The following is a 27,481-nucleotide window of genomic DNA, read 5'->3' on the forward strand; positions in this document are numbered from 1 at the left end:
AACTGATGTGAAGTTATTGGACCAAACCTTTCTGAGACAGGCTGCCTCAACCAACCTGCAGCTGTGCACTCGGTCATTTCACCCTGATAGAGACTGGACATGTGTTGAGAAAATAACGAGTTCAGAGCACAAGCAAGCAGCCTAATGAAATCCCAGAGGGAAGCTTGTGTCAAACCTTACATGACTGGACAGGAGCATTTTGCAATTCTGTACTGTTTTTAAAGTTTGGTCCAAAAAATTGACTGTATTTTTTTTAATATATTTTGTGTTACATATTTCTTACACAGTAATAGAGTCAAAGTTCTGAACGCTGTAGGGATAGATTTTTGATATTATCTACTTATACATGACATAAGAAATTGGGGAAATCATATATAAACTAGATTGTTATCTTAGAGCACTATGTCTACCATATGTATAATACACACAGTACATATTTGAGAAATCTGTAGTGCATGTAAAAAATGTAAACAATGTAAACACATCATCTATTTCATCAAACTGGTTCCAACATCATTTAAACAAATCTTTCTTCTCTAATTGCTTATTGATTTACAACATAGTCCACTGTATACAACCAAAGATATTAAAGGGATAGCCGAGATGCGACAGAACACCGGCAATAAAGTCTTCCTGAAAGAAAGTAAGAATGTTCAGATTTTATTGAAACTGTTTAAGATGGATACTGATTCAGATGTATGATCATTCTGGAAATGTGTTCCATTATACAGACAGGTGCTTTTCCTTCTCTAATCTACACTGATTGATATGAATGGGGTGAGTGTAATTAGATTAGATTGTATATACTGTCATATCATATTGCAATGACCGTCAGAGTCCTCAATAAGCTTTGAGACTATTGTGGGCTATTAGAAGTGAAACAAAAAGTATTAAAAACGAAGTATTTGTGTGTACCAATCAGAGAAAAAAATGCTAAATCAAAATCATTGTGGATTACTCACTGTGGTTGAATTAATTGCAGTATTGGCAATGCTGCGTTAACATGCTGCTCAACACCAATGCAATAACAAGTGCCACTTTTCCCCTCCCCTGCACTGCCTGTGTCTCTGGGGCTGTAAACTAAACTTCACATATACCAGCAGCAGCAGGATGCCTGGGTCCACCTGGCAGTGCAGAATGCCGATTGTTGATCGGCTGGCATAGTAGCATAACAGAGAGAGAGAGAGAGAGAGAGAGAGAGAGAGAGAGAGAGAGAGAGAGAAAGCAGGAGCAGCAGAACAGTCTGTTCCGGTCTGTTCCGATATGTTTCTCTATTTGGCAGACCATCATAAACAATCTCTTGCTCACACACCTTCTACTTCTAAATTACGTCTCCTGCTACCATTGAGTTTCTACCACGTGCACAAAACTGACATGTTCGCTTGCAACTTGTGAGCGAGTCAGGGAAGGGGTTCTCGGAGGGAGACAGAGAGGCCGTCTATTTATTTCTCCTAAAGCACAGACGGGTGGAATCAGTCATCAGGGCTGAGTGTCCGGTGACGTGGAGCCACAGCTCATCACTCTCTCAACTCACACACACACAATCAGATACAAACTAGTAAACAGTAAGATCCTCTGCTTTCTTTCTGAGTAGTATAAATAAATATAGCCTCTGATCATATGAACTGACCCCTTGTTTGTTGCATTTCTTTGATCAAAGACTCCTCACACGCTGTCTTCAACCACCAGGGGTCTCATGCTAAAACCCGACATTGCTTAGAGAACAACTAGACAGCATGTAGCCATTAAGCAATGCATTGGCTGCTTATAAAACAGCTCTGTTCATCTTCACACTGGTAGGTATTTCTCCTAGCGGGAAAAAATGACCCTCAGTGGTAGAAATGTTACTACTGCCAACAGGCTGTTGTTTTTATACACTGAAGCCAGGGCCCCTGGGCTAGTATCTATATCCACTACATACCCCACAGACCTCAATATGAACACTTAAGATAACCGAATACTACTGTGCAACAAACTGCACGCACCCCTGGGTTTTACACTGCAGAAGGACCACACATGAGATCCTTGTGAAAGATCAACAAGTTTGTTCCACTGAAGTTAAGGTGAGGTTGGGTTTAATCAGACTCTGAAATAAACCCTGTCTAAACACCACATGCTGATTATATATTTCTTTCGCTGAAAAATCTATAAGGATTATGTTACTTCTCTGAGAAGAATATAACAAAAGTTCAAATAACGAAATGATAGATTGCATAAGGTGTGCTAATATGATCTATTATTAACTGCATGAACCCTTTAACTGGCCCTACCATCTTTGAACACTTTAGCCTTCTTTGCAACTGTCATTCTTTTTGGGGTTTATCTGCAATGAAAAGTTTATCTTATAGCCTTCAATTAAAGTAGCAGCATCAATCCCAAACATACTCAACCTTCACTGATGCAAGACAGATATAAGCAAAAAGTTCCTGATGAGTTTTTTTTATAATCAATAATTAATGAATGAAGAAAGAAACCTTACGGCTACCATGTGCAGAAACACTAGAGACAAATGTGCACACATAGACACAGGCACCCCATACACATACATATTCAACTAACGACTAACAGTCGTCCACACATATTCCTCTTATGATAAAATTCCCTGGCATAAATTCATATTAGCATATACAGAGAGAAAGACAGAGCCTGGTTTGCAGGCGTGTGGTGGTCTGTAGAGAGGGAGGAGCCGAAGGAGAAGACAGACGATGAGCACGAGCAGACAGACAAGGACAGGACAGGAGGAGCAGGTGGATGGTGACAACGAAACAGAAAGCATGCCAAGCGTCCATGCCGGGCTGGCAGTAAAGTGTATTTTAATGTGATTTATCATTACATAACAGAAGCTGGCATACACAGCACATTGGGAACAATACAAACAAACCCTTAAAACCTGTCAACAATTGGCAATAGCAGCAAGGCGTTCGTCAAAAACTCATTCCTTCTCTTCTTCTCATATTGAGAAAAAATGCAGCTGAAAAGTACACGTGTAATCTTGACTTCCAGTGATCTACACAAGGTGTGAACAGCGATGACAATGCCAATGCAAAATACATTTCAGAATCTATTGTCTCCCATTGTCACTGAAGCTTCATGCAAACCACTGTGTGAATAAATAATTTCAAACACCCCTGGTATGGTAAACGTACTCATTCACTTAATTTACGACTTTTGAGGACCTACTTGAACCAAACCTATAGTAGAATCAAACGCCTCAAGTTACATTTTAGTTACTAGTCCACCTTGGTTCACAGTGAAGCTTTAACATCAGGTGATTAATTGTAACATTTTAAAATGCTTGAATTAACAGATCAATGGCAACTTTCAGTTGAAAGCCCTGCCATAATTCCTTTATCTGAAGGCAACAGTGCCTTAAATGCTAAATGATTTTCCGTACATTCTGTACTCAGACCTACATTTATCTGTAAATCACTGTGTGTGTCCATATGGAAAGATCCAGAGGCAACTGCACACAGCCCCAGATATTCCAGTGCATAAATGAAGGACCTGTCACGATGGGTTATTTGTGCATTAATTTGCAGATGCCTACAGGAGTATACATAAGAGTAGTGTAGTAAGAGCAGCTGTAATGTATGAGGGGGATTAAAAGGTGGTTATATAACCAGTGACCTGCCAGTGCGGGCCTGCTGATCCTGGTACAGCGGAGTACAGCGGCTTAAAAGAGCGGCTTACCTCTGCAGATGACACACTCCGCAAGGTTCAACCAACATCATTTTTCACAACATACATGAGCCTGTCAAATAAGCACCGCTGTCCTCTGTGGCTCATCTCTGCCTTCAACGATCATGTCCTCTTCTACTAAATCTGTCCACAATCACAGACAATCACCTCCATCCGTTAAATGCAACCGCTCAAATAGTATGAAGTTATGACCTTTTAATAGATGTAGCTTGAAGCATCACTTTATTCAGACTTATCGCTCAGTGTTGTGGTGACATCAGATAATGGATACCACACACGCACCAGGCTGTGTGGTATGCGCTCCTCAATTATACCTTGATTCATCATTACCGGCCATTCACAAATCTTCTTCTGACTGTCAGGGCTCTGATGATGAGAGGGTAACCACTCTCAAAGCAATAGCTTACCAACCTCCATTCAAGAAATCAAGCAATTATAACCCGAATTCAACAAAATAGCATGATTTTTGAATGGAGTCTGGTTCCCCTCGGGACTGAGATGTCGGAATGTAGCGACCCTTGCTTCTCTCTTACCTTGGCTTGGTTTATCAGAAGCCCCACGAAAGTTGAGACCAGCACCGAGCCCGACATGCTGCCCTTCCTCCGCATCTCCTGCTTCAGGAACGGGAAAGCGGCGGCCGGGGGCTCCTCGGGTACGGTCACCGTGTAGGACTGTCGCATGCTCGGCATGCTGCAGGCTGGCTGGCGGGGTAAGGAAGCCGATTACCGGTGCGAGGTATTCAGGCGACGGCGGAGGTTTCTTCCGGCTGCTCCCGCTGTTTGGTTGCTGAACCGTTTACTATCGCAGGCAGGTGAATTGGAAGCTTCACTCCGGCTCTCTGCCGGCTGGCATTCATTCATTCATATAACAGTACCGAGCTCACACAGCACGCCGAGGAGGAGACCTGTGGCTCTCCCTTAAATGGGTCAACTAACACTGTACTGTCAGGTAGATAGGTTAAAAGACCCGATGACAAAGGAGCAACTGGCCGCTGGGTCATCGGGTAAAACGGAAGCGTTCCCTGTCAGTAGCAGCTCAGTAAATGGTAATAAACGTGTCTTGTGCCGTTTCACAGGACTGGAGATCCGCCCCCTGTGGCTCGGCCCTCAACAGACGTCAGCAAGCGCCTCCAGCCGCGCAGTCTACGTCACAGCCCGCTCCACGCCGCTGTAAGAACCTGAAGGACTAATGCTCAAGTCCAAGGAGACTTCTCTTCATCCTCACTGTCATAATGGCAGAAAGCATACACTCTCCTGGCTGGGACTCATGTATATAACACTATACATTCTGTTAAATGCGGTGAAAAATCATGTTAACAGCCGGGAGAGAGACACACTGACAAGTAGGGTGTGTGTCTTAGTACAATCTCGCCTGGTGGATCTTAAATCAGGATCTGCCAGTCTCAAAATGGGCCTTTAATGAGGTTCCCATGATTCATCAGCATCAACACAGAGAACAGTTGTGAGGCAGTGTTTTCACCATGTCATAGTAAAGGATGAAAAGAAAACCAAGGTTTCTCAAACATCTAACCAAGTATATAGACTCTTAATCAAGTCAAGTCAGATTAGTCAGATGTAAAACACATCGATACAGACAATTCATTAATAGATAGGACGCACTAATCATTATATACGTAGTCCACTATATTAAATTCACCATTATATACTGCTGTGTGAACATTTAGTGTCATTTTTTATACCCTATATCGTGAAAAGTATAGTGTGGAACCAATGGTCACAAAATATACGATCATGCATTGTGCTTGTGGCATTGACAGGGAGGAAATGGCAGATAGACGAGAGAAAAGAGGGCAAAATTAACTGCCTGTCACTTCAGAGTGAGTCGTTGGGGTAGGTAACATAGTTACTGGGGCAGAGAAAATGACCCAACTAGAGTCTGAGGGGATATTCTTTATTTTGCTGATGAGCTTGCTATATTGTCCTTTATATAAATGTGTGTGTGTAGGAAGTAGTATGACTGGGTGATTTCAGACACAACCTATGACTTCTTCCAAATAGATTTATAGATATTTTTGTTTATTGCTGAACAGACATAATGTTTTGAGGGACAAGAAAAGCCTGTAGTACTCAATGCTAAGTAAACCTTACATTTCAGTTTCCTACTGAACAAGTGGCGATTCAGGTCTACATTTTTCAATCTGGCTTGAATTGATTTATTGGCAGTTGCTTATTTACACATTTAACAAATGAGGAGCAGCATTCTCTGTAATCATGTTCATGGGAATCTGATAAATGTGAACCAAACATTCATCCTACTTATAGGTCTGCTTGAGACTCTACCAACTTTTGATGAATACAGGTTTATGGATTGTATTTCTTTGATCAGTTGCCTGCTGCTTTCAGAAACAAGGTGGACTAGAGCTGTAGGACTTAACATAAATGTCAAGCAGGAAGATACTAAAATGCTCACTTCAGATGTGGGCATGTCTTTTTTTCTACATTTTTTTTTTTTTGTTGATTTCAAGAGCTGGAGGCAAATTTTTATTTAACAATGAAGGTGTTGCATCTGTGTTTTCCAATTCTACGAAGCAGCCTGGTGATACACACACGTGATGGAATCTAACTGTGTTACAAAGAACATGACTATGTGCTGTTGCATCAGTTTTTAAATGAGGGTTACGTTTCAACATTTGGACAGCCCAAAATAGACCTGCTTTCACTTGGATGACCAATTACTGATTTTAGCTGAACTGAGGTCTGGAGTGACCGAAATGCCACTTGTTCCTAGCAATAATCTCATGACCCAAGCTCAAGTGTGTGTACATAACAAACAGCCCAGAAACACATTCCATCACCACGCTCTGTGTGTGTGTGTGTTTGTGTGCGTGTGTATGTGTGTCTGAATGTCCTGAATCCCCTAGGTGGAAAACTACAATTTGAGAAGGGGCAATGAGTCAGTGTTTATATTCTGATATCTAATTCTGATGCAGAGAGCTAAGCGGTCTGGTAAAAAAATGGGACAAAAGCAGTCTCTAAATAAGGTTAACACTGTTCTAGTCCCTAAGCTAAATTAGACTGACAATCTTCTCATTCATGTGTTTAAATTTAACCTTGCTACAACATGTTGCTTTGGAGGGCAATGAAAACAATTAATTGTTGCATATAAGTAACCTAGGCCTCCATTATACATTTCCTACAAGCTACATAATCTTCTGGTAAATAATCCCTCATTTGGAGCATGTGGGAGAGTTCAGGAGAGTATGTGGGAGAGTTCCTGAACAGGACAAAGTCTTCTGTGTCTCAGTTCTAGAACAGAATGAAGTCTTATTTACAGTTGCACAGTTTCAAATAGGCAACATATCAATAAGCAAGCAAAATTACCGTTGTTAAAGGTAAACAGGAGGAGTTTGCTTGTATTTGGGAATCATTTATGTAATTTCTGACCAATGAAACGGATAACACTGACTGAATAACAGGTTATGAAATGATTCTGCCCCTTTTTTTGTACTTATTCTTATTTATTTATTTTACTCCATTAGTCTGATGTCTGTTGTCATTGTCCATTTTATTTTTTTATTTTCTCTTTGTCTGTGTGAATGAGTGACTGTTCGAGGGGATATAATTGAAAATATTTGTAAATTCGTCATAAAGTTTGACATGCACTTGAAACTTCAATATAAAATATTGTGAAAAAAAAAAAAGAAGGGCCTACAATATGTTTGGACCACTTTAAAAATAAAATTCTATTCAAATATTTCCACAATAAAGGTGTGGGTGGGCCGCACACTTTTTTCATTTTTTAAATTGGGCCGCGACATTCTTAAGTTTGGGAACGGCTGAACTAGAATAAGTCATGTCCGATATCTGCTCACAATTCAGAAGTATTTGTCTAAATGAGGGGTTTTCAAAATCAGTTACTGTAGATCCTCCCCCATACATAACTGAGACCACTGTGGGCCCCCATGAGCCCTAATTAGACAGTGAAAAGGTGCAATTTTGAATTTTGAATTAAGTTTTGTCTACAAGATACATTAACAATTTTTAATATATATATATATATAATGAGAGAGAAACGTTTTCAGTGCAACATTAACAAAAATAGTATTGGCTGAACAAAGTTTACCCCAGAGACTCCAGAAGTGTTCTGTGGAACACTTCACCCACCCCTCCACTGGCATAGTGGTGAGTAGATAATTAGTGAATTTTCCATTTTAAAGTGCAGCTTATCTCCAGGAAATGGTAATGAAAGGTGATCTCCATAAACACCGGGATATTTCATTTGATGATGACCACCATGGAAAGTGGTGGAAATAACTGTAAAAAAAACTATAAAATGGATCATTTTTGTAATATTTTTCAGCAAGCTGCTATTTCCAAGGTCAATTAACACCCCTCTATATTTCCATTATGGCTAGGAACAAAAGGGCTTCACCTAGAGTAATGAAAGCATTGTATCAGAGTGTGGGGTGATGGGGGAGCTGACCCAATAAGCACAGCTCTGGATTTATTGCTTTATAGTCATCATTAGCCTTCAACTACAATAATGAGCTTTGGGTAGTGACCAAAATGGCCAACATAACAATCCTAAACTGATGGCAAGTCTCACTGTGCATGAGAATGTAAGGATGTTTGCTATAGAACAGAAAAGGTCAACTAAGCACAGATCACCAGATAGAGAATGATGATTTCTTGGCGTTTAAGCATGGTCCAAAAAAAAATGTTGGCGACTTAAATGAATTATGTCAGATAACAAAAGCGGGTTGCTGACAGGGGCGTACCTCAATACAACAAATACCGCTAAAGTTGATTGACACTGTTTCTCAATCCTTTGATTGACCCTTGCTGTCCACCATTCACTATGGCTTGACACAAGAGATTAGATGTTACAATTATTGGTGCCAGAGAACTGTGTCAAGCTAAACATAGCAGCAAGTGCTAAGGAAGTCTGGGGGTATGTGGCACATTGCCAGTATTATCAGTGTTTCCGCAAGTCACTTTTCACCATGGTAGCCTGCCACCACAAAAATCAATCAATCTTCTAATCCGAGTGTTTACCCCAGTAGACAGAGACGGAACATGAAATAAGGATGGAGTTCAGGGAGGGACAGATGAAAAGAGAGAAAAGAGGAGGTAAGAAGAACAGCAGAGGAAAGGAGGAAAAGATAAAAACCACAAAACATAAGAATGGGACCCTTCACTGTGTAAAATATGTAAGTAAAGATGTTCTTCGTGAATAGTACGCACCCATCAACGGCATTTCGGGCAACCAGTTGTTGGCAGGTAGACTAAAAAGTTTGTTTTGGATTCTTCCTAGAAGCTTTAGGTATTTCCAGATATAGAGAAAGTCAGAAAGAACCTGTGGGCAGCTGCACCCCATGCACTCACCCTAACATCTATGAACAGCATGGACAGATACTGTATAATAGACCTCATAGCATAGTATTGTGTGAAAAGAAAAATGACCACTCACTGACCCTACAACTCCACCAGTCAACACAACCCATGATAACAGCTCACAGTTACTTAAAGTACAGGCCCTTATATGCAAAATAATAAAGCAAAGCACCACCTCAAGCGGACGTTTAAAAAAAAAAAAATTCAAACTACGAACTGTCTGACCAATTGAGTTCCAGACACTCTATAAATATTGTTGGCTCAACAAAAAGTCGAGACACATAGCCTAAGCAGAATGAACTCTGGCATAATCAGTTTTTACTCGGGCATGTCACCATCTCCCTTCACTGGCTGCATGTGTGGTGGAGCCAAAGAGTAAAAATTGTGACTGGGTTTGAGTGAGGTAACACTGTACCTTGACTAGACAGCAATACAAGGAGTTGAAATGAGCCTACACTAATAGTGATTTTTAGCAGGTTATAAACAAGCCAGCAGATTATCTAAAACCTTTAATTTGGAGGTAGATCAGTGAACATATAATATTGAGGCTAACATCTCAATGCACAGAAACTCAAAGGGCACACAGCTGCATCATATGGAAGGTCAAGTGTTTGTACAACATGTACAATCGTGTGACCATGTGTGTAAATTGCACTCTTGAACTTATTCTTAGCAATTTTGAGATCAAGTTATCGGTTAGCACAGCTGGTAGGAAAGTTGGCGATACCTTAAAAACAAATAATGTAGTAATACATTTCTATTGGGCTCAGTTGGTAAAGCAGTGTAGTTTTTGAAAATACTGATAACGTTAAACGTGTTAGCAATCTAACTCACGAGCTGATTCACCAGTTAAGTTGTGAACATTGACATCTGCCTTTTGTCCTGTTAATTCATTGACTGTGAGCACAAAAGTCAAAACCCACAGATGCAAGACAGCAGCTACTAGCAATTATTAAACAAGCCGTACCAAATTATTTTACATACGACTGATTATGAATACAAAAATAAACAAAATAGAAGCTTCACAACGCAAAAAATACGACTTTGCAGCAAGACAATGCTGTCAATTGTTTGTCTCTTAGTAGAGCCGAAGAAATATTTACATCAAATGTTTTTATGTGTTCTGGTCTGATTTGAATATTATGCATGAAAAACAAGGTTGATGATAGCCATTTCAACCAGTTTACCTCACTCATAAACAGGGCACCGTAAGAACTGGACCATGTGGCATCAGCTGCTGCTATTTTTGTATTGTAAGCTTCTGAGAAACTATCAGGATTGGGTTTACCTTGCCTCGCCAAACCTATTTCAAGACACATTTCAACACTGGCACACATGTGTTTAAACATTCATATTACAACTAGACATGAGTGGGTGTTTACTTTCAAGTTCTTCTCTTGTCATACTGTTACTTATACTGGAAAAATGAGAACATAAAAGGATTGAGATAGAAAAATATGTGGAGAAATACTTGTACATATTTGACTAAAATTGAACAATTCTGTACATCTGTTTTCTGAAGCATGGTTTATATATATATATACAGAGAGAGAGAGAGAGAGAGAGAGAGAGATGTATTCATTCTGAATCTGAAACAATTCTGTTTGCTTCTCGCTTGTGAATACATATTCATCTTGTATGACAATTACCTAATACATTTGGGTTCAATTTCAGTGTCAAGAAAACAAGACCCCGCTCGATTGAGGACTTGCTGCCCCTGGTCTGAAGATGGCTGACCTAAAATGACACCACGTGGTGGTCACAGTAGCTGTCATTGTGACGCTCATCAGTCACAAGATCATTCCTGATGTTTTTTTGCCCCCAATATGTGTCGGACATTAGGCCCACACACGGGACAGCACTCAGCATATCCATTGTCACATCTTATGTCAATATTTAGGCATACATATATTAGATCATCATAGAGTACAACCAAGAGGTTCATGTGTAAATCAAAGGAGGGTCGCAGCTCCACATTTTCTGTGTTGAAACAACTGTTTATTATAGTTTTGATTAATTGACTCATAATACTAAATACAGAAATGCCATGATATCAAAGTTGACTTATTTTATTTAACGGATTATATGAGAACATTTATAGTGTCCTTGTGTCTATACTTTAACTGTGTGGCTGGATCCAGTTCGGGCAATGGTAATGGTTCGCCTGGCAGACATTCTCTTTTGTTTGTCTACCTGAACCCTGACTAGACAAAGCACACCCCATAACTCATCCTAAAATGATGATGGTTATTATTTAGCAAGATAGTGATGTAGTTTAAGTCAATAAAATAATCCATAAAAGCATCACAACGGACTTTTTGAAAGACATGAAACCTTTGACCTCTGATAAATAAAGGGAAACTTCATAAGCAATAATGTATAATAATAATATCTAAACTGAATCCAAAACATCTGGATTGCACCCTGTTGGCTGGCTGCAATATAACTCTGCGCCCCTCCAAGTTAGCAGATGGGACGAGACAAAAAAAAAAATGATCTCATTAAATCCCCAAAATATGGTTATTGTCATTATAGGACATCCATATCATACTCAAGTGCTTTAATTTTCTTAATTAGTTATTTGGATCTAAAAACATTTGACAGATATCATGATTGACAGCTGAGATTGACCTGTTATTGGTCGCCTCTATGATCATTACGGCCAACACTCTGGCTCAAAAGAGTCACCAGCACAGAATGGGAGCAGCCATATGCAAGATATTTTGGCTTTATGGTAAAGTGTGAGAAACAGGAGTTTCATCACCTATCTTTATTCATATGACCATAGCTTATTGTGACACAAGGTCTTAAGAGTGTGTTATCCAACTGTTGTTGATATATTAGCATTCACTTGGGGTCCATGTCAGAGTGCAATATTAAACAGTCTCCTCTTGTCTCACTTATATTCAATCTCGAAAGAATGTTTTGCACAAAAAAAAAAAAAAAAATGGTTAATCAATGGGTCATTCGATGGTCTCGTGGTCAAAAAATGTCTTCATTGTATCTCAGGAGAGCTGATGATTCTGTAATTTGTAGGCTCTGTTAGGTCACATTAATCTTTGTCTGAATAGCGTCTCGTATGAGCTAAAAAGGAGGACCTGGATAACTACAAATGTGCTGTTGAATTAACTCCTCCAACCACAAGGCCAGTTAGTTAGTACTTTTTAACCTCCCTTACTTGATATGCTTGAGTCATTCAAGTAAATAGAGCAGGTACATATCATTAAAGTAATGACTGTTTGAAAAATTATAAAAACAAGTCATTATAAAATATAAAATATTTCATATTAATTATCTGTCAATCCACTAGATGTTTCAGCTCTATTGTTACATTGCACGGCAAAAATATTATTAATGCTATTATATATTATGTTGTTTTATTGCTGTTTTATATTCTTTAAGCACATAATGCATTGTGATGCATTAGAAGCACAGGAAGGGCTCATCTCAGAGTGCACTTTAAATACTAGTTAGTTAACTAATGGTAATGAGTATAATGTATCAGACAAAAAGGAAGCCTGATTCTACTGAGCCCTCAAGAGTAACTCAGATACTTATTGATGCTTTCAGCTCAAAAGGCATCATAGGCAAACTTTACAAGGACTTCACTTCAATAAATGCAAATTCTACCAATTACATAAGACAACATTGTGAAAGGGAGGCAGAGGGAGTATTCTTTGAAGGAAACATGGCTTTGAGTATGGGAAACCCAGTGTACTTCCTGTAACTCCTTGTTTTGAAAATAAATCTGATCTGTGAAGGGTGTGGACCAGGTAACATACACTATTATCTGATCAAGTCTATACGTTAATCCTTTTTAGAAAGGAGTGCATCTAGTCTCAGAGATTTAACTTTGAATATGATTTGTCTTTCGTCTTATTCCGACTTCAAAATGTTCTTAAAGCTTGTTCTGTAATGATCTGTAACGCAAAAAGTATTAAAAATGAAAAGAGCTGGTACAACAGAATATGCATTAAGGGCCCCATTCAGTGTAATATTATAATGAACGTGTTTGATCCTATGTCTGAAGAAAAACACTCAAGCACCCTAACCCTCTCTCAAGTAGTAATTTACCACAATTACCTCTCCATCCTAATCTTACTCCTTCCTTTCATTATCTCCCCCCTTCCAGCCACTCTCACCGCCCTTTTCCACTCATTTTAACAGGTCATCAGGACTAATACAGCAGGGGAAAGTGGGTCAGTGATGCTTTATGACCTGCATAGATGAAGCGCAGGTCATTAATACTGAGCTCAGGGATGAGGTTTGTGGCCTACAGACCCAGCTCATCATAACCCCACAGCAACATGTGAGCTGGTAAATTGCTGGGTTAGAAGGGGCCAGGTATCCATGATAAAGCTTATATGTTATATAAGCATGGAACTTCTTACGTACAGAGGTATAATGACTTCCGGTTTGTAAATGATAGGGATGTCTGTTTTACTGATTAGCTCAAACTGTTTACTAAATAACATGTTAAAAGCATTTGAAAGAGTGACATGTCTGGTATATAAATGATTGTACAACAGAACTTAATCTGAACAACAGTGCCCTCATTTGGTAAAAGCAGTACTCTCATGACTCACACAAAGCATTGTGTGCCCCTGTGGTGATGGCTGCAGCTGGGATTGCATTTAGCTTGATTCAGCCCATGGATACTGACCCCCTCTGGAGCAGTGGAACCCATACAGATCAAGAACAGTGGTCATTATCTTACCGTAGAGTCCCTGGTTGGGGAGTTGGACACCCGATTACGACTCGGCTCCCAAGTCGAAGAGCTGTATGCTCTGCTGCTGCTGCTGCTGCTGCTGCTGCTAAAGGCCTCCTGGTTGGAGCTCCGCGACAGAGCCTCCTGAGTAGAACTCCGTGACAGGCCCGAGTAGCTTGGGCGTGAGCTAGTGGTGTACGAATCGGCCACTTCACTGGCCCGATTGCGGTAGCTCCGCAGGGCACTGGCGGAAGAGGACGGGGTGGAAGTAGTGGTGTCCTTGAAGCCCAGAGAGGCCAGATCCCTGCTCAAGTCAGTCTGAGATACAGATTTCCGTCGGTTGAGCGAGATGCTTGAGGCCACTGATGAAGAGGCGAGGTAGCTGGACTGGGCCGAGGACGAAGAGTAGGATCTGTAACCAGTGTAGACCGACCCCCCACTCAGCCCAGACACTCCATAGCTCTTGACGGGGGTTCTGCTCAGACTCTCACTCCGACGGCTGATGCTGCTGCTGCTACTTCCGAGGATGTCGGTGCGTGGGATGGTTCGACCCCGGTCAATGTCGGGGTCTGAGGAAGTGCTGTAGTTGCGGCTGCGGGCGGTAGAGCTGCTTAGATAGCTGGTGGAGTAACCTGAGGAAGAGGAGGTCGGGGACTTGTAGGTGGAGAGCCTGTCCCGGTCGCTGTACGAGCTAAGGCCCGGTGTCAGGGAAGAGGTGTAGGAGCTGTAGTGGCTGGTGTAGGACGGGCCAGCGTAACGCTTGGCGGTCGAGGAGACACGGGACATGCTGCTGCTGGTTTCTCAGCCACAGGGAGGCAGAGCCTCTGGAAGACTGCATCGACTGAAGCCACAACAAAGAGACACCAACATTAGAGTATCGGCGGCAATACTTACATTGCAGAAACTATGTATTTAGCAATTAAGACATCGTTTATAATTAATTTGGCTTTGAAAACACAACATTAAGTCATTGTAGTTATTAAACGTGGTAGCACTGTTTCATGTTTAAAGCCAAATTTTACAAGTGATCTACCTTATCAAGATCTACAAACAACATTATGTATATAATGTATGAGAATGAACATTAATATCTCCCTTAACTGTCAACACAGTTTATGTCACTTCTCTGTGGTAAATAATTCAGCAGAGGGCAAGTCCAACAAAAATAACTTCAAAATCAAGTATGCGTAGTGACTCTCTCAGTAATGCTATTATTTTTTATCTTTAAAAATACATCACAGTGCAACATGGACATGCATTGCTGTATATGTCTTTTGTCTTTTAAACTCCATGCCTACAGTTTTATTGCAGGCTTCCTATTTCAAAAGTGTTTTTTTGGTACGCAAGCTATTGTTGCAGATAAATGTTGTTGGTTCCCACTCCATATTAATTTTGTCCTATAAGGCAAGTGTTGTATCAATTCTATTAGACCAAGAACAGGTGAAATCCACTTTAAACGATTCATTTATCCCAAGAATGTGATGAACATCCCAAAACCCTTAAACTATCAGATGGAATAAGACAAAACTTTGCAAGGATCGTTTTTTGTTCCATACTAAAGACACTCATGGACTTAATGAAGAGTTTAACATAAGAGTTACAATTTAGTTATGTGTGTGTTTGTGTGTGTGTGTGTGTGTGTGTGTGTGTGTGTTTGTGTGTGTGTACAGTCTAATAAAGAAGTGAATTTGTGTTGAAAGTGTTAGGTGCTGATTCAACTGTATGATAATCTTGTGGGATGTAGTTTGTAATCTATCCTCAATGATATCAATGGAGCAACATATATAAGAAACATTGAGGATAATGTAAAATGTGTATATTCAGAGTGTATTTTGTATGTCTCTTGCTCTAATAAAGGTTCCTGTGACTGGAAATTTGTATTTGTATAGTGTTAGCAAACAATCATATATATTGTCATTGCTTCTCCTCTTTCCCTATACAAGAAATAATCAAATGAGACTAGATAAGGATGTTTTTGAATGTGAATCTGCACTCTAGTATCTATGGGCTTTTACAGTGAACTGCTGGTTAACCAGGCCTCAGGTTAGAAAAGTGGAACAGATAGATGGCCACAACATCTATACTTTACCATAACATGAGCCTGCATCACACGTGTGTATATGTACACATTTATGTGTACATATACACATCCGGCTGGGTGTTGGAGGTAAAACCAGGCAAGCATCACAGAGTGTTCCTGTAGCAGGAAGAGGCTCTGGTTCACATATACAGCACTGTCTGAATAAATAAAAGTATCCGGTGTTGCTGATCCGTGCTGAGTTTAGTTTAGGAGGCTCCTATTTCTTTCATCTCTCTCTCTCTCTCTCTCTCTCTCTCTGTCTCTCTGTGCTCCCTATACTGTATAGCTCTCTCTTCCTCCTCACCAACCTTCCTTCCCTCAGTGCAAACCTACTTCTCCAGTAATCTCCTCTCCTCTATCGCTTTCTCCCTCTCTCTCTCTCTCTCTCTCTCTCTCTCTCTCCCTCCCTATCTCTCTCTCCCTCTCTCCCTCCCTCCCTCCGTCCCTGTGACCACAGGTATATCAATAATTCAGCATATGGATCTGGAATAAGAAGACAGGCAGATTATGGAGACTGGCAAACACACGCTGTTGGCCAAAATAATACACAGAGCAGGCCAGGTGTCTGCGGCCACTCAGTTGAGTACTGCAAAGCCAGCCAGGCTAACAGAGCCAAGAGTTCGGCCCTAAATCAGCCAGCTAAAGACATGGCTCCATAAATGCACTAGGTTTTTTTTCTAGGGTTTTGTAATTTGGCAGAAGCAGATGTTTGGAGGGTTATTTTGGTTTTGGCAATTTAATGAACATGGCAACAATAAAACACAGGCAACGTTTCTCTGATGTCACCATTGATCTGGATTTATTCTGCACCTACACGTTTGTCAGTTACCAGACACAGATGACTAGGCCAATGTGTCAGAATTGAGATGGAATAAACATCCACCACCTCAACTATGTGTTAACTTGAGTCACCAGTTGTAAGAGACGCCTAGCTTCCAAACATGCTCATCTGTAAGACTAGAGATGATCAGTTCCCTAAAGACCAAATTTCTAACATTGAACCTTGAAGCCATTTTCTGTGACTTTCTGGATTGTAGCTCCCCTCACTGGTGGAAGAAAGTACTGACAGTCAAGTGTGCGCTGAGTTTTCTAACTGATTATGTGTTAGCTAAGCTATCAACTTCGTGCGCAGGCCTTATTCCTGTACTGATAAGACTTAGTCTGAGCCAGTATCAGAAGCACTGCCATAACAACTCAGTGTTTGATGCTGTGATAACTTTGTTTCAAGGTCCAGGGGAAATATTTTCTTAATCTGCCTCTTCCTTTGAGTGATGTGATCCCACACAACCACATTATTATCTATCTTATGGCCTGATTCAACTGATTTATACTATTGCAGCTTGTGAGCCCACCACATCCTCATCATCACTCTATCTCAAACACTCATTATTTGAATCGTCACATATATACACACAAGTATAGCAAAACAATATGTGAGATAAAAAACAGTAAGAATCCACCCATCATCCCTATTGCAATATTTGTTTTCTTTGACATAACAATAAGAAAATCACACTAAAAGAACATGGCTCTTCACTAAAGCAATACTCCTCAAATCACTGAATTAACGAATGACTTAAATAAGGCAAATTTTTTTCCTATGGATGTCTCTGGTACTGTGGTTTTTAAGATAAAGCTCTCATATAACGGTAGCTTGTGTCTTTTGAACCCTTGCCTGCTACACACAGTGGCCTTGGTTGAATGTAACCCTGCCTCACATATGCATCCCCCTCTGAATTCCCACAACCAGGCAGGGCAGCTGAGTGAAACAAGCTCGGATTAGTCAGGTGGGCGAGCTGCTGAGAGAGAGAGGCACAAACAGCGACTCACACCCGTGGGAGTAACGGACCCAGGATTTAAGGTGATAGCTAACTCTGGATTTCACTTCTGAGAGCCGATGTCTCCACGGAAACAACAAATGCAGAGGCACAAAAATGTGTCTCTCTCTCACACACAAACACACACACAAATGCACTCTGGCATTTTCAGCCTCTCTTGAGGTGGTGCTAACCAGTTAGTTACCATAGCTACCTTGGCAACAGGATGCATTTGTTTGCTTACTACCAACACATAGAGAACTTGAAAATAAGCACATGGACATATTCCATATTATTTCAATAATTACATCCGGTAGTCTGGACTTAACGATCTATATTTCCTTCACACCTTTAGAAAACCACCAAGGAATTGCTGTCGGAAAATGATGGAACAGTATAAGACAGAATCAAATATGAAAGGGAAGAGCACAAAAGAAATATGTGTGAAAATACAACATCCCACTGCTGTGAATGAGCTGGTTTGTCCACTGAACTAACTCCTAAATCTGTCTTAAGAAAGCTGTCAACAGAGATTGCAGGAGTGACTGCATGAGCGACTACTGACTGCTGGCAATCCTTGGCAAAGAATCTCAGAGATGAGGTTTCACTTACAGGGCAGGTTTCAGAAAACCAAGCTAAATACTTAACAGTAAACTCACTTTTGATACATGGACCGAGATTTAAGAGCAATTTAAAAGACAAGAAATAAACAGGGAGAAAAAAACATGATTGCTTACTAAACACAAGCGACTACTAAAGTTACGAAACCCACTTGCTTTTCAGCACACACATTCTCCTTCCATTCACAAAGTGTCAAATACCATTAGGTCCTCACCTCACCTCAGTGTCACTGGTGATGTCACTCACAGTTGCATCTCAACTTTGTTCAAGGAAAGAACAATTAAAAATAAACCTTACCAATATGGATGAGAATGTTCAGAATGATTAAATGTCTGTATTTCTTTAATTGTCAGGGGAGTTTTTCCAGATATTATGTTGGTTTTGATTGCTTCTATTTACTTGTGGAAATGTGCCTCTGAAGAAAACCCATCATTGGAGTCAGTCAGTGAGTCAGATCTCTTACAGAACATATTGTCCTCCCAGGTCTCCCCCGGGCCAGTTAGAGAGCAAGGCCAATCTAAAGTGCGTTAGAAGAGTCTGTGCAATGACGCAAGATGCCACAACCACTGTGCTCTGGGGTGACATTGTAGGAATGTAACACCAGCAAGGATGCTCTCTGGTAATTTGGAGTGATGGTATGTGCGTCTGTATGTGTGTGTGAGTGTAGGTGAGCTTTACGATAATGAATGGTTAGCTCAATCTCAGCTGAGTCACTGCTTTTCTGATGAGTGCTGTGTAGAAGTCAAGTTCAGGTCTGATCAGATGCAGCTTTCACCAAACACAGAAGTCACATTTCATCAAAAAAAAGTGCATCAAATAGTTTAATATGTCACTCCCCCAATGGCCGATATTATTGATCACCAATATTTTACAAATAACTTTGCTGATGGTTGAAAATATTTATTATAGCAACCAAATTGAATCATTTAATCTCCAGCCAAAAACTCTGACAGAGCACATTGTCGACAGCATTAGGATTACACTGAATTGCTGTTCCATTTCACTACAATCATTCAGCCTAACATCCTGAACATTGATCAGGGAGCTGTCCTGCTCTAAAGGTTAACGTGTAAAAAACAGTCAAGTCAATTACATCCACCTTTATGGCCATTTGCTAATCACTCAACTAATCACTCAGTAATTTTGTCGTAGGCCACCAATGAACACAACAGCCATACGTGCATTTGCTAAAGAAATTATAGTTGTCGGTGGCGATTGCCAGGTCTTAGACAAATATTGCAGTATTGAACACATGACACAATTGCTCTTCCCCATAGAGACACATTGACATTTATTTAGAATCAGGTTTCTGGCCTCTTCATTTATACGCCTTGTTAAATGCTCCACTTTGTTTAACTGCTAGTCACAATCTGATTTTGTCTGTTGTTTATTGCTGGACAGTTACTTTAGCATGAAAAACAGTGAGTTTCTGGAGCTTTTTCACTGAAAACCTTAAGGTGATACTGACTCTGAACCACAACAGTAATGTTGAGTGCTGTGAAACCAAAACAATGAGCTAAAAAGGAATTAAGGGGTACCTTACCAAACAGGAAGCTGCAGAGCTTGGTCGTAACCCTCTACGGGTTCATCACTACAAGCAACCGTAAACTGAATTAGAGATGATTATATGAATCATTATTTAAAAAATGTGTATTACTGCCGTACATCCTTTTTCATTAATGAGGATGTTTCCAAGTACCAGTGTTACTGATATATGAAAATAAGTAATGATAGACTACTTTTACTAGCATTAGAGTTGAAAAATCCAAGACTTAACATTTCCGATCTGTGACGTTGGCAGGACTAAAGTAGTAGTTGCTATGTAGTAATTGTAATTACATGAACTTTCTTGATTTTTTTAGCTTCTCTATGCCAATGAATTAGTCACCTCATTAAAAATCAAAACTGATTTAGCATCATATGAGCACACACACCAGAGAAACTAACATAACGTAGCAACAGTGTGGCTCTCATAGGGGAATCAACATGGGGCCTGTTAGGAGGTCTAAGGGCTGTGCTGGGTTTGGCCTTACAAGCAACTATATATATATCCTGAAATGTGAGCAGATAAGACACGGGTGATGTCTGATAGGGCCACACTGACGCCTCTGCCCACCCCTTATCTGCCTGACTACTAGTTTGCAAGCATATTCAAATTAGGCTTGACAACTTTGTTATTCTGACCAGCCAATGTTTAACTTGTCCTAGCCTTCCGAACTAGCTGTTTAAACTCTTTTCAGTGTGCTGCAGTACAATATTTTATATAATTCTTTTTTACAGCAAGATAAAAGAAAAGAAGAAAATTATGTAGAGAAAATACAGTAAAGCAAAAACAAAAAATATCTTGTTCATGAAGGAAGATGCTATGAGAGAAGCAAAAGATTTTGCTTTGAACTAGTTTTTTCAGCAATCCATGTGACTTCCAACTCGGTTACCTTTCATTTTGCATTACTGAACATATTAACATTATCAAATTATTAAGCACTCTAACACGCTCATTCCCATAACGCTGCATATTTCATACTCAGATATATTTTCTGCTACAAAGCCCATTCGCAACTGAATCTACCCCCATTACAATTCTTCTCTACAAAACCTGGTTTCGATGATGTTAAAACCTGGTGAGGAGGAGCCATTTAGCATTCATCATTACCACCATCTGTTGGTGACTCACATGAGAGGCCATAATAGCAGCAGTGACCTCGCAGAGGGCTGATCTGCCGGATACAGTGATTGATGCACCAGCCTGTACAGCTGGCTGCTGTAATTCTTTATTCATTAAGGTAATCATTGGATTCATTGGGCACATTATTATTTTAAACACCTATCAATCTCTGCCTTTCCTCTGAGTGATGCTGAGAGATAAATTAGTTACACAGACGTGAGCTACTAGTTCAAAAATTACTCGAGCTTTACTTTTCTGTAACAGTTAACGATTCACAATGTCATTCACCACCTGTATTTTTTAACAGGGAACAAAGTCATATTACAAGAATGAAGCCATAATATTATGCAAATAAAGTTTTAATAGTACAAGAAAAATTATAAACGATAGAAAAAACTCAACATGCCTCCATACTGCTCCTATGATGTCATCCAAGTGTCCGCAATCCACAACGTTCAAATTCGATTCTAAAAACGTCCATTGATATCTTCCTACGAGGTGAATTCACAGCCCCTCGGAAACAACATTGAGTGGTTATAGCCGCTAGCTTAGCCACTTCCTATGAACTTTTAGGGTTAAAACAAGGTATAAATTACCTCGTTTTGAGTCGAATATGATGTCGGTGCTTGCAGACACTTGGATGAACCCAGAGGAGCAGTATGGAGGCGTGTTTTTTTTTTTGTTTTTTTTATCTCGTCTGAAGAAGGACTCACCATTGACTTCAATTTTTTTAGATACTGCTGCAACAACGCTTACCCCTTAAACTCCAAAAGTGTTAAGTCCAGTGCATGAGTGCACCAGTGCATGAATGCATTTTCATTTTAAAGTGAACTATCCCTTTAAGGATCAGTTTTAAGTTTGTTTAGATTTCCTGTTAATATATGCAAACGATATACAGTTAACTTTACTATCAAATGTCAACGCTAGTATCAGCCTGAAGCACACAGTAGTTGTCAGTCTGCAGTTTATATCTTATCGCTCCCACCAAATAATCATGTTTTTTCATTAATTGCTTATGCAGAGTATGATACAGTGGTCTTCTTTGTGAACATGCTGTATCTTACCACTATCTTGTCTCTTATAGCTCTTGTTTTCACTTTTATAGACAAAAACTGTACAATGTAGATGCAATTCCAAAACAATCACAACATGATGCTATATCAGAGGATACAATCTTTTTTACTGCAGTCACACACTGACTCAAAATGATCCCCCTTGACTTTCAATTACATTGCCCAAACAAAATTTTGAGCTCTATGTGAAATAGTCCTGCCCCAACTAAGGAAAAAGAAACAAATCATCCCTTGAGCATAATTACTGTGAATAGAAAAAGTAATACGTGCTCATCACACTTTGCTTACTGTAACATCTCCTCTATCTTAACCACAGCTGGTACTGAATGTTTGTCTTTACATCAGCACAAGACCCTTCATGGTCAGGCACCTGTGTAAAGGACTTAGTCTCACCGGAGGAGGATCATTGAGATCATCAGAGCAGGGGGCTTTGGTTATTCCAAGGTCAAGGCTGAAAATTAACAATTCTTGTCACTTCTTAATGTTGCTGCCTTTTGTTGCTATCTCTAAAAGGGAACTTTAAAACCTTTTTGTTTTCTCTTTTATTTTTTTTTTCTCCTACCTGTAAAATAGGATAAGTTTTCCCAAAACCAAGTATATTAACTGATCTCTTGCTCTGAAAGAAAAAAAAAGTTTTGGTCTCTAATCCAGTATATAAGTAATGATAATGTGTGTGTGTGTGTGTGTGTGTGTGTGTGTGTGTGTGTGTGTGTGTGTGCTTGTGTGTGTGCTTGTGTGCGTACGTGTCTGTGTGGGCAAACACTGACTTTAACTCTCTCTAAAGGGATTGATAAATGCTGCAGTGATATATGTGAACCATGCAATCAGTGACGTTAAACTCTGCCCTTGCATGCCACAATAGGCATGTATTATAAGTGTGTGTGTGTGTGCATGTGTGTGAAAAGTTACCTGCCGTATTTGTAGCTGTGCGTCAGTCCCTCCAGACTTTGATGGGTCTGGGGCAGCTCATCCTACTCCTGCTAGCCCACAGTGTACACACACATGTAGGCTTTGTGGCTCTGATCAGTCCTGCTGAAAAACACAGACGTGTTACATGTGATCAGTCAACACACAGAAGGACACAATGAAAAGCAACAGGGGTAAAAACTTCAATCATTTGCTATAGACTGAGGACATGTGTTTGAGATATGTGTGACCAGAAACAGGCCAGTAAATTTCACTAAGACGTATGCGGTCAAACACCAAAGATCGAACTGCCTGCTCGGTGAGAAAATCCCTGCCTGTGGATCGCAAATACTCTACAGGAAAAATATCAGATTGCCTGCACACCCAGGAATTGACCAACATAACAGAAGTCAATGTCTCCTTGCTCGTGTTTTCTCTCACAGGAAAATGTGACACTTCACAGCAGACATGTTAAGCATGAAGTGAACGTACGGGCCACCTGCACACACATTCTCTGGAGTTCATGTCCAACAAAGAAAGATTGATGATGCATTCATCAGCTGCTTGTATAATCAAATCTGGAAAAACTGTCAAATGATGAAGCTCACATAAAAAGTTGACTCTGTCTTTAAAACCTTCATTATGTGTCACTTTCAGAACCTAAGCTCACAGTTTTTCAATCACAACCAGCTGCTTCTTGATATATTTTCACTACAACGACATATCACCTGGTTTTACGCCCCACGGACAGCTCTTCTCAGACCCTCTACTTGTGCTAGAGAAATCCAGAACTTTCTGAAACGCTATCCCCCTTGCTCTGTCATAATGTCCTCGAGAAGATATACCATACTACAGCTGCGCAAACACCCCACACTGTGTTCTTTTAACTGACCAACGGGTACCTGGGAGAAGAAAGGGGAGGCAGAGTGGCAGTTAAATTGTTTTGTAAGAGGCTCACCCTTGTTGTTCTGAGCGACCGAGCCAACCGACAAAAAGTAACGGGTGCTACTTGGGAGGCTGTGGCCCCAGAGTGTGAGAGGATAGCATGAGCACAGCGACCCAGAATGCCATAGATCAGGTTACAGAGCCAGTAAATATAGCAGACGCCTATGACCTCTACAGGCCACTCCACACTCAGTGGCGTTCCAATTTGCTCTTACAGGACTAGCATTATGGCTGTTTATAAGCCAAGCTGGATAAGCATAAAGAACAGAACACTGCAGTGGCCAGCATATTGGCTGCTTTCATTGAAATTAGAGTCTGAAATTAGGAAAAAGCTTCACTTGATCACAATTCAAGTGGAGGCATCTGAGTTCCACCAGTAATAGTGTCAGTGCATGAAGCTACAGATACTGTAGACACTGTTGTACTGCAGTGGCTCTGACATTTCACATAACTGATTGGTAAGACTTATTAACACGCAACTTTACTTTCTTCAAAATCTGTCATGTTCATTCTAGTCTGTCTTCTTCTGATTGTATTTTCATACAGTCATTCTGATTACATTTATACACATGCACAGTTTCAATCTAATCTTTTTTGGATTAAGCAGTCTCTTTGAGATATTGGATAAATAATACAAATAATAAATAATTAAATAAATAAATACAACTCAATAAATAAAAGCAAAACAACAAGGACCTGATTCAAATGAGAATTAATAACATCAGATGATAAGACTGCAGTTGTAGGACAGATTGCAGCTCATTCATTTTAAAGGGTGCATTATAACTAAAATCAGTTCTACCAGCATGTGAGTGAAGGGGATATCTAAGGTGATGTGGTGACTAGTTTTAAATAAGAGAAGGGAAGTGAAATAGCTTGGAAGCTTCAGAAGTAGAGCTTTATAAATGAATAACATGAGTTTATTTTTGTCTGTAAGGATGTCCATTCAACTAAGTGATACCGAGACTATGTTGAGTACCAAATGTGTCATTTGGGATCAAATGAATGAATGAATGGAGTTCATTTGGGCATTTTAGACAAGAACAAAAAGAACATTAAAAACAATTCAAGTGTCATTCTACCTCCAAAAGGTGTAGGATTAAATGTGAACTTATCAAGTCCTACCCCTTCGCTGTATTTGTCTTCAAAATGTATGTTAAACATAGGCTCAATAGAGCATTCGGAGAAAATAGAAAAAAAGATCCCTAGTACCATTATTCCAAAAAAAATCTAATTTGAGAGTGATTCAATGATATTTACTTCTCTGCTTTGTACAACATTTTGACAGCTCTGAAGACAAATATAGCTCTCTAAATTCCAGTGCTTTAAATTTTATAAAGAGTGGGTTAGTCCTTACTCTATTAGTGTTTTTATTTCCTATTGTTATGGCTCTTTTATGAAGGATTACAACAGGCTTTGTGTGTGTTTTGTAAGTATTTCCCCCACACTTACACACAGGAGGTTAAATATGGAAGTACGAAGGAGCAGCAAAAGGTGCATAATGATGCTTTGTTTTATAAAAAAATAAAAAATCTTTGACTTTGTAATATTGCAACTGGCTTTGATTTTTAAGGTAAAATATATGGCGCTTCGAGCAAAAATTCCTATCAATTATAATTAAGAAACTTGACGTCAAACCCTCTTTCAATTTGAAAGGTGTGATGCACCTGGTTTAACTGGATCGTAGAGTTACTGTCCTGTGAGAGAGGCGGATAAACAGTAAATGATCAGATGAAATGGGGTGACTGCAGCAGCACGGCGCAGTTGAGGTATGTGTGTGAGACAATGGAAAAAGACCGGAGCTGTGCTGTGGTGGACGGTCTCCGTGAGGGGTGTAGCGTTACATGACACTGAGAGGAGATGGGACGACACCGGCCCAGCAGCCATACTCGATGCATTTACATATGGTTCTCCAGAGCCTGGTCTGGGCCACACGTCGGTGTATTAGACATACTCCACCATACTGTTATTATTAAGAACACAGGGTATTAGATAAGCATGCAGACCGGGAGCGTCATGGAAGCGGGGCAGCGTTGACAGTGTGTTAACCAGTGACAGGGGGCGGAGAGGGGGACCGGAGCAGAGGAAACTTAACCGCCCCCCAAGTCACCTGAAGTGGGGGGAAGACACTTACAAAGTTACGTTTATTAACATACAATGTGTGGTTATTAGCGGTGTGTAGTCGCAGTAAACGTCAGTTAACTAGCTGGTGTAGCCGGCTAACTCTACGGTAACAGCGCAAACAGCCCCCCCCCCCCCCCCCCCCCGCCAAACTGCAGTGTAATTTACTGCTTATTACCCCTTCACCACACTGCGTACATAACACACGCACTTCTCTTACTGCAGCTGACATGTCTTCAACACTCTTACTCTAAAATGAGGACCTACTTCACACTCACACTGCTGCCGAATATGTTGGGGGCTCGCAGTGACTTCTGGAACGTTTAAGATGGCGCTCGGTGGGGTACATGGCTCCTCAGAGTAAGCAGGGGGAGGCAATTTGGGCAGAATGTGGTAGGAGTTTGTTTTTTTGTGAGACACCAGCACGTAGGGTATCAGCACCATGGTGGTGTAAGGTAACTGCATCCACTCACCCCGCAGCTGGAGAACGCCCCCGGTAACGTGTCTTTCTGTCCGCTCGGTGCTCCTGTGTGCACCGGTAATTACGCTGCAGTGAAGGGTGGCCGGTGCTGTTGCAGTGAGGACTCCACCGCCATAGTCTCTGCTCATGAAGCCTGAAGTCCAGCCATGTCTCCTATCCCCGGTGCAGTTGTAGAGTTACCGAGACCGAGTAACGGTGCGTTGCACTTTAACGGTGACGTCAGTCCGCCGACGGAGCTCGCTTCTGGTTGGTTCACACCTCCCTGTGCGCGTCATCACCCGGAGCTGCGAGTCTCCGCCCACACCGTCACCATGGTGACGAGCGTAAACATCATAGGCGGCTTTCATTGGGGTTAATGCTACATTCACACTGGGAGAGTGCGACACTTGTTTCCAAAAGTCAGTTTACATGATGGCTTCAGAGTCTTGGGCCTGAACATAAACAGAAGCACCTGCTCTTTGTAGAGTGAAATAGCATTCCATGAAATAGTGCTCTTTAAGTGCACATGTTTAATTATTCAGGAATGTTCATAGCAATGTACACAGTAAAACAACAACCACAACTTCATTTTGTTTGTCTAGTGCAGTGTCCGTTCTAAACCTTCCTGTTTGGAAACAGTCTATGGGGCAGAATGATGTCAGACAACTTTGTGTTCATCCTACCTGGTTTATCTGCACTGAAGATTTATAAAAATTGTTTTCATGAAATGAAACCGAATTTTCTTTATTATTGCAAACGTATATGGATATTTTATATAACTTTTTTCACTCATTGCATGTTGCCTATTTAAGAAGTCCAGACCCAAGTTCAAAACTTTTTCAAATACAAATCTCTGTAATTCAGCTCGATATAAAGCATTACAGCAACGAATGTTGTGCTTTTACTATGAAGACAAAGAGCCACAGGATGTTATTCTATGAATATTGTTGCCAGGGACAGGAGCCGCGACTCTACGATTGTGGATGTCTGTGACAGTCCAATATGATGAAATGTTGTCATTTAAAGTCACAT

At 40.5% G+C, this 27,481-nt stretch overlaps 1 protein-coding gene across 8 annotated transcripts in view; it reads right to left on the minus strand.

Annotated features, from left to right (window-relative positions):
• Positions 1 to 26,672, minus strand: part of usp2a (ubiquitin specific peptidase 2a) — a 40,374-nt gene extending 13,702 nt beyond the window's left edge. Inside the window, exons 1-3 of one of the 8 annotated variants that reach the window (XM_062386501.1) lie at positions 26,463 to 26,672; positions 22,927 to 23,049; positions 13,771 to 14,602 (exon numbers count right to left, since the gene is read on the minus strand). In XM_062386501.1, the coding sequence (XP_062242485.1) occupies positions 13,771 to 14,547 (777 nt within the window). In that variant the 5' untranslated portion in view covers positions 14,548 to 14,602; positions 22,927 to 23,049; positions 26,463 to 26,672. Of the gene's footprint in view, positions 1 to 4,232; positions 4,718 to 13,770; positions 14,603 to 22,926; positions 23,050 to 23,651; positions 23,734 to 23,881; positions 23,961 to 26,462 lie in introns of those variants that run through there. The other 7 variants (XM_062386498.1, XM_062386496.1, XM_062386499.1 and 4 more) reach the window with 7 other exon arrangements.
• Between the last annotated feature and the right edge of the window lie 809 nt (positions 26,673 to 27,481).

This window comes from Platichthys flesus, chromosome 4 (assembly GCF_949316205.1).
Source record: "Platichthys flesus chromosome 4, fPlaFle2.1, whole genome shotgun sequence".
Taxonomy (NCBI): Eukaryota; Metazoa; Chordata; class Actinopteri; order Pleuronectiformes; family Pleuronectidae; genus Platichthys; species Platichthys flesus.